The sequence below is a fragment of the Gobio gobio genome (genome assembly GCF_949357685.1).
Source record: "Gobio gobio genome assembly, chromosome: 8".
Taxonomy (NCBI): domain Eukaryota; kingdom Metazoa; phylum Chordata; class Actinopteri; order Cypriniformes; family Gobionidae; genus Gobio; species Gobio gobio.
The window spans coordinates 45226061-45241908 of NC_137114.1; the positions used below are offsets into that span (position 1 = coordinate 45226061).

The 15848-nt window shown below is 38.9% G+C and overlaps 1 protein-coding gene across 1 annotated transcript in view; it reads left to right on the forward strand.

Moving 5' to 3' along the window:
* scaf4b (SR-related CTD-associated factor 4b) overlaps positions 1-15848 on the forward strand; it is a 60786-nt gene that overhangs the window by 19178 nt on the left and 25760 nt on the right. Inside the window, exons 8-10 of the mRNA XM_079824620.1 lie at positions 1605-1718; positions 5209-5365; positions 5481-5575. Of these exons, the coding sequence (XP_079680746.1) occupies positions 1605-1718; positions 5209-5365; positions 5481-5575 (366 nt within the window). The remainder of the gene's footprint in view (positions 1-1604; positions 1719-5208; positions 5366-5480; positions 5576-15848) is intronic.

Genomic DNA, 15848 nt, shown 5'->3' on the forward strand with positions numbered 1-15848 from the left:
CTCACTCTCGTGATGAATGAAATCGGACTCTTGCTTAGTTAATCTGTTCTCTAACTGAACTAAATAATTTTTACTACTATAAAATAGCAAAACGACAGTGGAGGCGGAGCCGCGGTAGGCAAGTGATGTTACCGGTGTTATGCCTGAACTACGGCTGTTTTTTTAATCGCGACTAATCGCACCCTTATCGTGAAATAAAGCATACGCCATTTATCTTTTTAAACATTAATTTTGTCATAATTTGCTATATCCAAAGTAAACAATCAGATTGAAGGGTGATTCTCACAAAACACGATGTGAGTCTCTATTCTCTCTGATATATCTGATGTGATTAGCCTTGCCTTCTTTGCATTAGCGCTGTTTTGGACTGTTTGAATGAATTTGATTACTGGATCACTGAACACTTTCCCAGAGTTTAACGGCTTAAAATGGCCTGATCACAAACAGAGATGCAGAATTGGGTTAAAGAATGGAAATGTCCTCCTAGCAGGGTTACAGGTGCTTGTAGATGCTCCGTGTGGTTGTGATAAACTCCAGACTTCTAACATCATCTAACTGCGTGACGAAACAGCTTCATGTACTTCTGTAATTTATTTGCATTAATTTCGTTAAATAATTTTAACGCGTTAAGGAATTGAAATCAATTGCACGCGTTAACGTTGACAGCCCTAGCCAGAACCCTAACACGGACTATTGATAGTATTACCCATTACTATCAATCTAAATGAATCTACTGCGAAATATAGGAGCTTGTTACTGGGACGTAACAGACTGGTTTTTTTATCACTAGTGCAGTGTCCGTTCTCAGAGCATATAAGCCCTGCTTGTGCGAGGCGCGCCGCTTCTCCAGATTCCTGCCTTTTATTAGAGAGAAGAATATGTTCAGCCCCTTCCCTCCGAAGCTTCGAATATTCGGTGTTGATTACTACGAAGCTAAAAAAAAATGGTATTTGGACCAGCCCTAGTACCTACGCGGTCAAAAGTGACCAAAGCCTTAAAATTGTACTTTTTTTTGGGGTGAACAAACCCTTTTATATTCAGCACAAAAATATTAATTTTGCTGAAATATGTTTTTGGACGTTAAATTGAGGTTTGAAAGTCAGCATTTAATTCAAGTAACTGTAAAGTGATAACTGTGTAATTGAATATAAATGTAAGACGTTTCTTACATTTACAGAATAAAGACATGACAGTAACAACTTACTGTGTCCAGAATTAATGTGTGTTGATCATTTCCGACCAAAGAGGTCCAGAGGGACAATTATACACCTAAAATGGCTAAAAATAAGGCAGTATCACATGCGAGGAAGGAAGTCACAGAATGCATTGCATTTTGTGTATGTTTATTATTGTATATGAGACTCAAATAGGGTTCTTATAAGGTTCCATTTCAGTTAGGATGTATTTGTCTATTTAAACAGCAAGGCTGCTTACTAGATTTTGGAACAGAGCCTGAATGTAAAGCCTGCAATGGAAATTTGGCTTACAGGAATACTCAAATGTCAAAGTTATTATTGATTCCATTGCATATTTTTGTGGTTATACTACTTAAAATGTTTTTTTATTAAATATACTTACGTAAAAATATATTTAATCCTGTGTAGATGATTCCTCCCAGAGGTTGTGCCTACATCGTCATGGTGCACAGACAGGATGCCTACACAGCCCTGAACAAACTCAGCAGAGGGGTTGTTAAAGTCAACCAGAAATCCATCAAGGTACCGTGTTAACCTTTTCTTCCTTTCGGCAGTTTTCTTGGGTTAAGATGCCTGGTCAGGGTTATTATTGCTTATTATATGACTCTCTTGAATACATTTAGCATACAATTTTATCTAAACCAGGAACATAACAAGTAGGGCTGGGTAAAAAAATATCGATTTCTCGATTTTAATCGATTCTCATTTTTACAAACCGATATCGAGCCCCTCAAATCCTATAAATCGCAATAAGCTTTGTTACTATTCATATGAAACAAAGTCTCTGATTTCAAATTACTTCCATTTTATCACAAAATTCAAAAACATAAATACCATTTTGGCGCTGTGGCGTGAGATCACTCTGGCTCAGCTGAACTGATCTTCTCTTCCGCCTTAATACCAGTTACAGCGCGAAATAAACATGAATGAGCACCTGAAAGTGTTAAAAGATACAGTACAACTACCGAAATCTGTAACACGTCACATGTAATTATCAATCAGTGTTTCAACCGCGGAAAGACGTCCGTAAAGCATCTTGTGAACAATGTTACGTCACATTTACCTCAGAAAAACCATATCCAGTGTCCATAAACTCGTTAGAAAAATAACTCTAGAGAGGAGCATTTTGCTAAATATATGCACCATATTACATATTCATTATAATTTTTAATGTTCTTCAATATTTAATGCATATTTGAATAAATCTGGCACGTTTTTATGACAGCCACCATTTAAATTTCATATAACTTTATTATTTAAAAAAAAAAACAGAATTGAGTGTAATTTAAGTGTTCGTATACAAATCAGTAAATGTTTACCTTCAATATTATAGTAGGCTAATGTAGTACCAACTGACTCCCATAGTTTACAGCATTAGAAAATTTGCCATGGATTGTACCTGATATATATCCAAATATGTCGAATCGAATTGGAATCAAATTGGAATCGAATGGCAAGCTTGTGAATCGAAATTTAATCTAATTGCCCTAATAACAAGCAGGTCATCACAGATCCAACAATATTCATAGTATACAATGCCAGATTTATCAAAGAGGCATTATTATGCCCTTTTACAAAGTTTCTACTAGAGTAAGTTTTCATGCTTGAGAAAAACAAAACACATTTTCATTCACATATTTTGACACTGTTGCAGCACCTCTCTATGCAGATTGTCAGTAATGCTCTGTCCTGTATAATATTGTGTTATTGTTAAGCCCCAGTGCCCTACAAAAGGCACAAAAACATTATAAAGCATCATCAACGCTTCGTGCACTATATTATAAGTGTTCTGAAGCCATTCCATAGTTTAATGTGAGATGAATATTTAAGTCATAAATTCATGTTCAAGTGAATGCTTCCCTCCGCTGCGGCTGTCAGTCATTCTCCATTCAGCTTTCGGTTACGACAGTCAACACGATGCAACTCTCTCCAAGATGATTCAATGTTCCTGTTATTATGCTTGATCTGTATATAACGGTCTAAGGTTTCACATAAAATGACTTTATCTGGCTGGAGTTTATTGCTGTTTCTAAATCGTGTTACTTTCTATTGGGTGTCTGTTAGATCACAACCCTGGACTAGAGATTGTATTATTCGTCACACGCATGGTAGCTGAAATTTTTTACTTTTAAAAGAAAAGGCTCAATAAAATATTGTATAGATAGATAAACTACGCATTGATATATCTTACCTTTTATGTTTTGAACTTTTCAATGTGGACAGAGCGCTGCTCTGTGACTCTGTGTTGCTTCAAGTGCATCATCCTGCGCACGGGATGTGCATAAGCGCTTTGTATTGGAGCCTTTCGTATTGTAATACTTTTGCGCAATGAAAGATAATTTATCAATAGACTTTCTTGTTCTGCCCTATCTATATGTTGCTGCCTCATTAAAACAAAGCTGCGCTATACATTTAAAATAAATGTATTTTAATTTCTTAGTATATAGGCCCTATTTCTATAAATATATTTACTTGTTTTTCATGAATGTATTTAACAACGTGTAACATTTTACCAGATTTAGTGCTACACTTATTCACTTTTATTTGTTCCCCACTAAAAAAAATTTCTCCCACTAAATGTTTAGATTTTATACAATTATTGTGCACTGTGCATGAGTAACTTTTGCTGCTGAATTATCCACCAATGTAGTTTATTGTAGTATTTTTGTCATAGATTGTGATTTTATATATTTTTTTAATTTGTTGTTTTTCTTTATAATAAAGTCTGCATTTAGTAGATTACGTTTAAGACACAAAAGATTGATTATCAGTTCAATAGAAATTCTACATTGAATTTTTAAACAAAACTGTTCCAGTATCGGATTGATATCGGCTGATACTCAGAATTTTTGGGATCGGATCAGTTCTGAAAAAATGGTATCGGTGCATCCCTAGTTTCAACCATAGACTGTAAAAAAATATGGAAGTAGTGTCCATGACGTCACCCATAGGATTCTGAAGAGCAGTTTTGAAGTGTAAAGTAGGGTCGAGCTGGCTGTTGCCATCTTGTCAGCGCGTCACTCCCGGAAAACAGAAAATGGGCAAAGAGGCGGGACGTGGCTGAAGCTGAGGTGACGTGATGACTAACAGACAGCAGACAAACGGCAATCCACCTGTCACTCAAAGTGGCCACGCCCTTAATAACGCAGAACTTTAAGGCTTTATATAATGTAAACGAATGAGTTATAAAAAAATTCACCCCCCTCACAGTTGTCATGAAGGGCAAAATTAGCCGTATTGACCAAAACCACAATTTGTACCAGACTGTAAACATGTTTTTCTCTGCTGGAAAGTTGGGCATTTTAACATGAGGCTCAATGAGATTCTGCTGACTTAAACTGAGAACTGCAGTTTAAGTCACTTACGTTTTGGCTTCAAGAGAAACTGGCGGAGGTTGCCGCTTGGTTTCAACACAATAACGATTCAACCAGGCCTCGTCACTTTATTTCGGTATGCAATGGGAGGAAATAATTTAAATGAGGAATACTGTGACATGTTCATTCCCTGAAGAAAACTCAAGACTAACAGTGACACTGATATAGAGAAAAGCTCCCGCTTGAGGGAACAGCAACATTACACACTAAAGAAAGATGAACATGGAAAAAATCATAATAGGTCCTCTTTAAACAAAAGCTAAATAATGAAATAATAATTCTGAAAACTCGATTCTGGCAGTCTGTGGCTGAGTATATTTGTATTATGACACTGATCTGTATAATTGACCATTGACTTAGAAATTGATTTTCTACCTAGCTTTGCTAGTTTTATGTCTCTCCCATCACTCTTTCTTCTCACATAATTTATTGGGTAAGAAGCAAAATATTCTAATTATTGTGTCATTTTGTATACTTCCAACTGTAAAGAAATCCTTTCTTTAAATGACAACCATGCAATAGTCTTTGTGTTTGTTGTTGATTACTTGCGTTACTTTATTGATTGTGCCAGATCTCAGGTAATGTGTATTAGGTTTGAATCTGTGTGGGCAGTTGATTGACTTATTGTCCTTGATCAGATCGCATGGGCATTGAATAAGGGCATAAAGACTGACTTGAAGAAGTACTGGGATGTGGAGCGGGGCGTCACTTATGTCCCCTGGGAGAAAGTCAAACCCGATGACATTCTGAGTCTTCAAGAAGGAGGCATGCTTGACTCTGAAACGCTCAAATCAGGTAAACACCCACATATGGCCGTTCTTTACATATACAGCTTTTAGTACTTTGTTTGCTTAATTTCAAAAGACTGTATGTGACATTAGTTTTTAAATGACTTTAATTTGATCTTTAGAGTGGAGAAGGGCTGTGGCCAAGCTGGCTGTGCCAGTAACAGAAGGACCTGAAGGAAAACAGGAAGATGGAGCTGCACTACCAGCGGTATCACAGGTAAAATACGAGGGGTTTCCTACAGAACTCCTCAAGGGTGTTAGGTGTCGCGTTCAACTTTTCTGCTCTCGTTTTGTCTCGTCTTCGGCATATGAGAGGCAAACAGTGTTTCTGTGTTCTTTGCTTTGCACTAACGGTTTACTTGTGCACGGTTGCCATCATTTCTGGCGAATGAAGAGCCATAGAGAACAAAATAAAGCAAGGTTAGTGTCATGACTGTCTAGTTTTCTTTCCGTGATTCAGCGACATCGCTTTCAATGTCTAAACACGATCAACGTCCCACTTCTGTTCTATAGTACAGCTGGTTTTGCGTAAATGTGTTTCCGTATTGAGCCAATCAATGATGGTTGACATGTTACACACACTCTCCTCTAAATCTGTCATGTGTTTTAGATGGACCAGGTTGCTTTTTAAGAAACTTTTGAAGACTTAATACTAGGGCTGCCCCCTAATAGTCGACGAGAAGAGGCTTGGTTGACTACATTTTATTTAGTTGGTTAGGTGCAGGAAGAAGAAAAAAAACCACAGTGACAGATCGTTGACACTGCTGGTCCATGCGGTAATATTTCGGGCAGAAAATCCAAAGTGTGGGAACTTTTCGAGAGGGTAAAGAAGCAGCTCATGCATTTAATAGTCTAACTTTAGCCACACGTGGCCGCTCACTCTAACGTTAACGTGCACTATTATTAGGTGCATATCCATGTGTTCATGCAGCGTGTGGATCTTCTCAAAGGCCAGCTACATTGTGAGCAAAGCACAGAGCTCCCTTCTCCCCGACAACATGGATGAACTTGTTCCTTTCTCATAAAATGAAGAAAGAGAGTCAGGTGTCTGCTATATATTGTGTATTTATTTGGTTTGTGTTCTGGCATGAGTTTTCATTCGATGAGGAGGCTACTTGTTCGTCTGCCTGATATTTCTCTTTTACGTGTTTCAGTTTGGTCTATTTATTAGTTTGTTTATAATTTACTTTAAAAAATATATAAATTTTTTAAGAGAAGTATTATAGGTTAGTGATTTTGTTTGCATTCTGATCTCAGAGAAGTTAATGCGATGTTTGCCGAAGTTGATGCGGAAAGTTTATATTTTTATATTTTAAATGTTCAACTTATTGACTAATGGCTTAAATGAATGTCTAACAATCGTCTAGGCAAATCTTTAGTCAGGGGCAGTCCTACTTCACACTAAGAGTTAGAGTTGCACGATTAATCGGTAAAAGATTGCGATCGTGATTCATGATCTTATTCCTAAATAACGCTTCAGCTATGTCTATTAAGCCTTTGTCTTTTCAACCAGTATCATTATTTCGGTTACTATAATTTAAATGAAAGTTTATTGTTTGGGTATAAACACTACGTTAGCGATCGAAATAGATGTTTTTGAAAGTAACTTGACACTTCAAATAAAGATTGCATCAGTTACATCATTACACCAGTAGGTGGTGACAAGTGACTGATTCATTCATTCAAATAAACTAGATATTTTTTAACTGGACTGCGGCAATTAACATTTTGTCAGAACCTCTAGTAAATGAAGTGTTTTGTTTGGTTGTCTATTCAGAATCGCTGGAGAATTGTAATCTCTATTTTAAGCAAAATAAAAAAAATTATCCAGAGTCATGGAGCTCTACTAGGAGTCTAACGGCATGACAAACTATCTGTTCTTAAAAAAAGTCTGTCAATAAAATCTGTGTTTTTGTGGTGCTATTGTAATTGGGGGGATAAGATTTGAAGTGATCCGACTTCTCGATGTGAAATATGTTTCTAATCTAAATAAGAATAATTAGTGACGTGATGTATAGCCAGGTATGGTGTCCCATACTTGGAATTTGTGCTCTGCATTTCACCCATCCAAGTGCACACATACAGCAGTGAGTATTGAACACACACACAGTGAACACGCCATTTTTCCTGCCATGCCCGGGGGGCAATTGTGGGTTAGGTGCCTTGCTCAAGGGCACCTCAGTTGTGGGTAATGAGAGTGGAAGAGAGCGCTGTTTATTCACTCCCCACACATACATTTCCTGGTGGTACTGAGGCTCAAACCCACAACCTTTGAGTCTGACTCTCTAAAGCCCCGGGTATACTTCAACTACTGCCCGGATGCGCGTGGATGATCGCGTTCGACACATGCGCAGTCATTTTTTTTTCTATGCTCTACCAGACATCGGAGGGCAGCACTGAGTCCTGTCATCAACGGGACATTCGCTGGGCTGAACACTGTGCGTATTGCCACCTAGTGGACTCTTCTGTACGGCTGACGCATGCGCTGTTGCACGCGTACTGTCCGAAATTCTGTGTCGAAATTTGGGATGCGCACGTACGGGGCCAAAGTATACCCGGGGCTTTAGGGTGTACTCGCACTAGGCGATCTGATCTTAGCCCGAGTGCGTTTAACCCCCCGAGACTGGTTCGTTTGACTAGTGCCATCCCTGGCCTGCTTGGAAGAGGTGGGCCAGAGCAGGGTTCAGTTGGGCTTGGGCACGGTACGCATGTAGTGTGATCGCAAACCACGCCAGAGCATGGAACAGCTGCGCGCTAATGTCATCATTACGACAGCAAACACCAATCTATTACTACTTGGATACACTTTACAGTTAATTTGAGTATATTTAGGTTTATAAACGGTCTGGTTCTCACCTTATTGATGAACAGGAATTGTAGTTTACGGGTAAAGCTGTAAATTCCTCCATCAAAGTCAGCTGCATCCGTAATAATCTTCTGATACATGCAGTACAATCAAGTAAAAATTCCTGCACGGCATAAATAATAAATCTGTTAGGCAGTCTATTATTAAATGCGCCTTTCTTCCTGCTTGCTTCAAAACAAAAGTTGCATTGTGAATGACGTAAGCGCGCTCCGGCCCGGTACATAAAGTGCAATGCGAGTACAGGCCAGCGGGGGAGTGGGACAATCGTGCCTAGTGTGAGCAGAGCACACCCTAAGGCCACAACTTCCCCCTCTGCTCTGCATGTACGCGCTTGCACTTGTTTATTGAAGTCTGCGAAGATAAACATAGACTCGCTTGCTGTCAGGAGAATCAGGAAATTGAATTTGGTTCATTTACAGGTAAGTAAAACCGTAAGATGTAAGTTGCGCGCTGAGGAAAGCACATATCAAATGCATTAAGGCTGATTTATACTTCTGCGTCGGACTTGCGCCGTGGGCTACGCGTCAACTTTCGTTTATACTTCTGCGTCCTTGTCCGCGTCAACGTGCAGTTACACATGCAGAGGGAGCATGTGTACCCCTGAGGGAGGGGTTCTGGCAGACCAATCAGCGCTGGCGGTCCGAGTAGAATTGACGCGTTGTTAAATTTTTGGAGAGGTGCACGTCAGGGTATGTCGTAGGCTACGGGTGCAACACACAGCCGACGATGTAGTTACGGCGTACACTCGACGCAGAAGTATAAATTGGGCTTTAAACAGCATATGGATGTGACTGAGGCCAGACATAGCGGCTCAATATAAAGCACATCTCACAAATTTGGATCGTGTCCTTTCTTATTTGTCAGATGTGTTTGCAAAATCAAAGTATATTGATATAAACAATATTGTCCCGTCCTGGGGTGCACGGGGTTGGGGGGGGAACTGGGAGTTTGAAATTTGGTTCGGCACACAGAGGAGTTTTGCACGTGCAGTAGTGTACACGGTGTACATTGATACACATGCATACTGTAGACTCGTACTGAATATGTGTACCACTCCACCCCTACTTCATACTCTAGTGAAGTTGTTTGATGTGGATTACAAATGTTTTGTTACTTGGATTGCTGCTTAAAGATTATACTTGATCAAAAACTCACTCCAGTTTTAGTAAACGTAATTGTCCAGCTTCACATGAGGACAGCGTCGGCGAGCAATACAGTAGCACAGACTAAACCGGAATAATGACAAACGGAAGCATAAAGAGATTAATTTTTCTTGTGATCTTGACAATTTCTTGGCAAAAAGTATTACAGCAATGCATGGCCTCCAGATCTTACCAACATTAAATGACTATCAGACGCATGAGTATTTTATGCTTATTTTCATTTCCATTGTTTAGTTACTAAATGAAATGGACCATGCTCAATGTGGGGCTCTATAAGAAGTGCCTTATAAATAAATGAACTTCTACATTAGATGGGTTAAAGTTATAGCATTTCTTTGTGAAGCATATACAATATACATGATGGCACAGCACAATTTGGCACATGGGGTGTTTCTATTCATGTGGCTGAGGAGTCTAACCAATAGAAACTGTTAAAATAGTTTACTGTTCTACACTGTATCTACAAATGACGTTCACTGGCACCTCATATGCTTGCACTCCATAACTCACTGAAGCTCAGAGGTGGCCAGGAACCAGGGGTTTAGGAATCACTTTAAAGGGAAAGCAGACTTTTGGTGCATCACTGGCGGATTTAGACAGAAGGCGGAAGAACAATTGCTGGGAAAACGCAAAAGAGGACAACAGGTGGGTTCAGGGAATGCAAGGAGAATCAATCATAGGCAGCCGTCTTAATATGATAATATAATACCATTCTATTTGTTGTAAAAATAACCTTAGATTAAGACGTTTGCGTGTAGAATAAGATGTTTGCAGCTGATTAATTAGTAGTTGTAAACAATGTATAAGTGGAAACCTACTAGCACTGTATAATAGTATCATTTTAAATAGTTTTTATCATTAGACAAGTCTAACTTCACTTCAAGCTACATGACAAAACAATGTGCTACTCTGAAGCTACTTCACTAGTTTGTATTAGTAATGTGTGAAATAAAAGCTATCATTTGTTTTAGTGAGTGTATTCGGAAATGAAAAACATGTCCAAAAATGGTGCAACAAACTTCATTACTTGACTGTGTGGGAGTCTTGAGGAAATTAAGAAAAATCTACATACGGGCAAACACACCTCTGAAAAGTGTACCAATTTAATATGTACTTAATGAACTTCGTTATTGGCGAATGTTTGCATGCATTTTTAGGTTTGCGCATCATCCAGTGCTCTTTGTGTTTTAAAGTATATTGTCACCATTTCAGAACAAAGAGTTGTTAACCCTTGAATCACTCTGAGCAGTTCGATCAGTGAGTTTGTGAATCGCTGAACGTGACACTCACTCACTGATACGGACTGGTTTGACTGATTCATTGAACTGACCTGCAAGAGTTCATTTGCTAGTCCTGATTAGACTCGACTGAACAAGAGTAAACTCCATTTGAAGATAACCTTAACTCTCAAATAGCCAAGTCGATGGCTTTCTTTAAGTTTAATTTTTTAAAACATATTAACTTGAGTTCAAAATCCAATCATCCAAGTTTAAGAGAAAATATATGTGCAAATGACTGTCATGTTTACAGTGAATAAAGTGTTCGGTAAATTAGGCCAATGACATTCTGGGGCTGTAAATAATCTTCAAAATATAGATGGGAATACTGTATGCAAGTGCTGCTGAAGTGGAGATTTCTGGCTCGGTGCAGGAGGAAAAAACTCATTCTGAGGAAAGATGTTGCAATTGGAAATCAACGGACACTAATAAATAAACACTTAAATGTGTAGTTTGGATGTTTTCTTTCCTCTAGTCTGAAAGAAGACATGGAAGCAAAATAATCTTTGAAAAAAACAATGGGTTGCCTGTAGTGTCTTGAACATTAAGAGGCCTTTGGTACTCAAAAATGTCAGATTTCAGAGACATCTCAGATTGGTACGCTACTACCTTTCTACTGAGTAATGTAGTTTAACTAATAGCTTTGATATTAGTGGTAAAGTTACCCAATGGTTCTTCACTGGTAACCTCAGTCTGGTGTGTGGTTTCCAAAGACGTTAAGCGGGTGATATTAAATGCACACTTTCTACAGACATCAAGCTATAGCTTAAAAAGCTTGGTTAGTTCAAATAAACCTTCGTTGAACATTCGTTTAATCCAGTGGCTCTTTTCTAGTCCAACATCACCTACGTTTTATGTCAGTTCATGGAGCTTTTGGGGATTTGAATCAGTTGTTAAATAAGGTGAACATACCAAATTCTTCACATAATCTAATGTTCATAAATTCATCAAGCAGTCCTGAAGAAATGATGCGTCAGTGAATATGTTTTGGGAGCTCTGCTTTTGAATGGAATGAAATCATCAATATTCTCCAGTGGACTCCCAAAGGTGGTGCTGGATTTCGGATCTCCTCCTGCTTTGCGGTTCTGTGAAGAACTCCAGTGCTGGGAAGGTAAACGGTCATTGGTTCCAGGACAGTAGTTGATAGCTGATTCCAGGGCCCTGAACTTCACTCAGCCACATGCACGCGGAAAGGTAATGACTTATTGCCAGGTTGAATGAACAGTTCTAATCCAGTTTAGTGAAATGGTTGGATTTTTCCACTTTTGAACATGGCGAAGCATTACATGCATTGCAGTTTTAAATGCCGTTTTCATTGGATTTAAATCTGAGTATGATATGCGTAAACCGAGACGGCAGCAATGACAAATGTAGATCGGAGAGATGAGGCCTTATTTCTGCTGATCTATCGCAGCGATGGCCTTGTGTACCTGCGGACTGAGACTTTCTTGATACAGCATCACCAAATGGTGATTGGTCGGAATCGGCTGGAATCATTTTGGTCGAGCTACCAGGATATTCTGGACCGTCTGCTCGCTTTCCTCGAAGGAACCTGAGATTTGGTAAGGTGAAATTCTCTTTTACTTTGGTCCAACCGCTGATTTTAGGCCACGCTTATTGGCCATTTTGTGTGATTTTCATACTCCCTACACAGAATATGACTTTGTGCTGATTATCTTTAATTTAAAACCTTAAGTTTTAAACCCAATGGTTGGGTTTGTCCATATTTGACCTAAACATGGGTTGAAATAACCCAGAATTTTTGTGTGTGTGTTGTTTTTGTAAAATGGCACATCTATTAGTTGTGCCAATCTATTCAGAGAGTTTAGTCGTAAAGGAATAGTTCACCCAAAAGTGAAAATTATAATTAATTACCCACCCTCATGTCATTCCAAACCCTAAACTGTAAGACTAAACTGTAAACCTATAAACATTAATCAACTCGCACATCAGTTATGATAAACAGAAGCTCAGGCATGTTCGCTTAACGTGCAAGAACCAATGAGGTTCATTCTCATGTTATGCAACACGTTTGAGCTTCTGCAAGAACCAATGAGGTTCATTCTCTATTCGTTTGGGCTTCTGCATGAACCAATGAGGTTCATTCTCGTGTTACGCAACACGTTTGAGCTTCTGCAAGAACCAATGAGGTTCATTCTCGTGTTCGTTTGAGCTTCAGCAAGAACCAATGAGGTTCATTCTCGTGTTCGTTTGAGCTTCTGCATGAACCAATGAGGTTAATTCTCGTATTACGCAACACGTTTGAGCTTCTGCAAGAACCAATGAGGTTCATTCTCGTGTTCGTTTGAGCTTCAGCAAGAACCAATGAGGTTCATTCTCGTGTTCGTTTGAGCTTCTGCATGAACCAATGAGGTTAATTCTCGTGTTACGCAACACGTTTGAGCTTCTGCAAGAACCAATGAGGTTCATTCTCTATTCGTTTGGGCTTCTGCATGAACCAATGAGGTTCATTCTCGTGTTACGCAACACGTTTGAGCTTCTGCAAGAACCAATGAGGTTCATTCTCGTGTTCGTTTGAGCTTCAGCAAGAACCAATGAGGTTCATTCTCGTGTTCGTTTGAGCTTCTGCATGAACCAATGAGGTTAATTCTCGTGTTACGCAACACGTTTGAGCTTCTGCAAGAACCAATGAGGTTCATTCTCGTGTTCGTTTGAGCTTCTGCAAGAACCAATGAGGTTAATTCTCGTGTTACGCAACACGTTTGAGCTTTTGCAAGAACCAATGAGGTTCATTCTCGTGTTCGTTTGAGCTTCTGCAAGAACCAATGAGGTTCATTCTCGTGTTCGTTTGAGCTTCTGCAAGAACCAATGAGGTTCATTCTCGTGTTCGTTTGAGCTTCCGCCAACGAGGTTCATTCTCGTGTTACGTAGCATGTTTGAGCTTCCGCAAGAACCAATGAGGTTCATTTTCATGTGTTTCACTGCACGTTTGAGCTTCCGCAAGAACCAATGAGGTTTGTTCTTGCATGTCAAACAGGTTCGGTTGAGCTTCTGTTCAAGTTCTCTGGTCAATGTTTATATTTGAGTGCCTAAATTCAATCTGTTCATCATATAAATCGATCCAGTCTAAACGGGTCAATTTCTATGGATTAGTTTTACTCCAGCTGTCAATCAGAAATCTCTCAGATTTCATCAAAAAGATGCTTACGGTTTTGGAATGACATGAGGGTGAGTAATTAATGAATTTTTGGGTGAATTATCAATTTAAGGTTGATTATCTGACATTCAAAATCAGCAAGTGTCGACTTAACAATGTTCGCAATAGGATTGAAGCAGAACTGCATACTGTGCAACATATATTTGTACTGCCTACTGTTATTTATTTTATTTTGTAGTATGTGAAACAAGCAACATGCTTTGATAAACCTTGCATGTTATTATATCTTAAAATATCTTGTATTTAGCAGCCCAGTAAAATTAGCATTCAAGAAAGATGATTGCTCACAGTTGACGTTGCTTCCTGGATTTGTGCTATATGCAGTGGCCCTAAAAAGCATTTGGACACTTAAATCACACTTGAAAGTCAAAATTTCATTGCATTTGAAAAAGAAAAAAAAATCAAACATTACCCATGATTTTATCAAGGAAAGGCATGTGGTTATAACCAAGGGTGCTTCTCAATATCTCTCCTCGTTTCCTCGCTCCTCCATTCTATGACCTGGAAACCGTTCGAGCTCCGCCATCTTGTAGGACATCTCAACTCTCTAATCGCTCTGTGAGGAGGTGAGGAGTGAGGAGGCTTCCTGAGGAGTCATAAGCGAGGATACACCGGTGTTTCCTTTGCGAAAGTATTTTATTGACTAAATGTGACGCACATATAAATTGTCATCCCCCTTCACATTTTGCCACAGTTTATTTATTATAATTATCATTCTTTATTACATGTACAAGACACAAATGTATGTCAAATTACAATAACTGTTGTAGTACAGTTGCAGAATTATATCAAAGCACAAGAAAATTAAATAAATTTAAATAAACTGCAAAATAAAAGCAGTTAATAACTGAGAATTCATTGTTAATAACTGGTAATATAAAAAATATTATGGACAAATGTGGTATTTTGTGGAGGTTGAAACTATTACAATATAAATAATTATATCTTATGTTCAAGAATCTCGACGTGCAAGCTAAATCTAGCGGTGTAGAGTCATCATTAATTGGTGACGCTAAAGGGAGCGAGGATGTTTCACTTCACTTGATTCAATTCCTCCATCCCCCCTTTTCCTTCCGTCCTTCCCTCGCATCATGAAGGGGTGGAGCTAAGACACGAGGATGCACAAATAAGAATTGAGAAGCATTTCCTAGTCTCGCGCTGCCAGACCTTCAAACTTACGGCAGACTCCATCACAGTTTTCATTGGTCAAGGGCCGCCCAAGAGGACGTTTGATTGACATGTAACGCAACCAATCACAGTTTGTTTTGTTCTGCGTCATGTTTAGGGGTGTGAAAATGTAAAGTCGATATCCCTGTAATAACAGGCCGGTGTAACAAATCCAGCATTTAGTTGATCCTGGTAAGCGCTCCATGTCACAGTTGTAAACACGTCTCGCGGACATCAGATGACCACTTCTAAACTACCTGAAGTGTTTCCAGAAAAGTGCCATATGCATCAGACGTTCAGCCAACGGTCCGTGGGTGTGACGTCTGAGGCTGACACTATTACAACCTCAAGACATTTAGTACAATGCAATAAAATCAAGAAACTGGTTTAATTCTCTTTAACCTTCATTTAACCGACAAAAAGCAACAACAAAAAAACTGACCAACGTGTTGTATTTTGTATATATAAACAATTTTTGATTTTGATTGCTGCAACACATTCCAAAAAAAGTTGGGACAGAAGCAAAATAAAAGTTAAAATTCTTTCACAATGAGCAGGTGAATTGCTAATGGGTGAGGGTATTATGATTGTGTACAAGGAGCATCTCAGTCTTTGCAAGCAAAGACTCATCACTTTGTGCCAAATATCATGAGAGAATTGTCAAACAATTCAAAAATCACATTTCTCAATGCAAGATTGTAAAGAGTTTAGGTCTTTCACCATCTACTGTACATAATATTGTGAAAAGATTCAGAGAATACAGAGAAATCTCAGTCCCTCTTGCATGAGAAACCGTCCTGCTACTCTGTTAACGAAAGCCACATGTGCTTGGAAGTTCT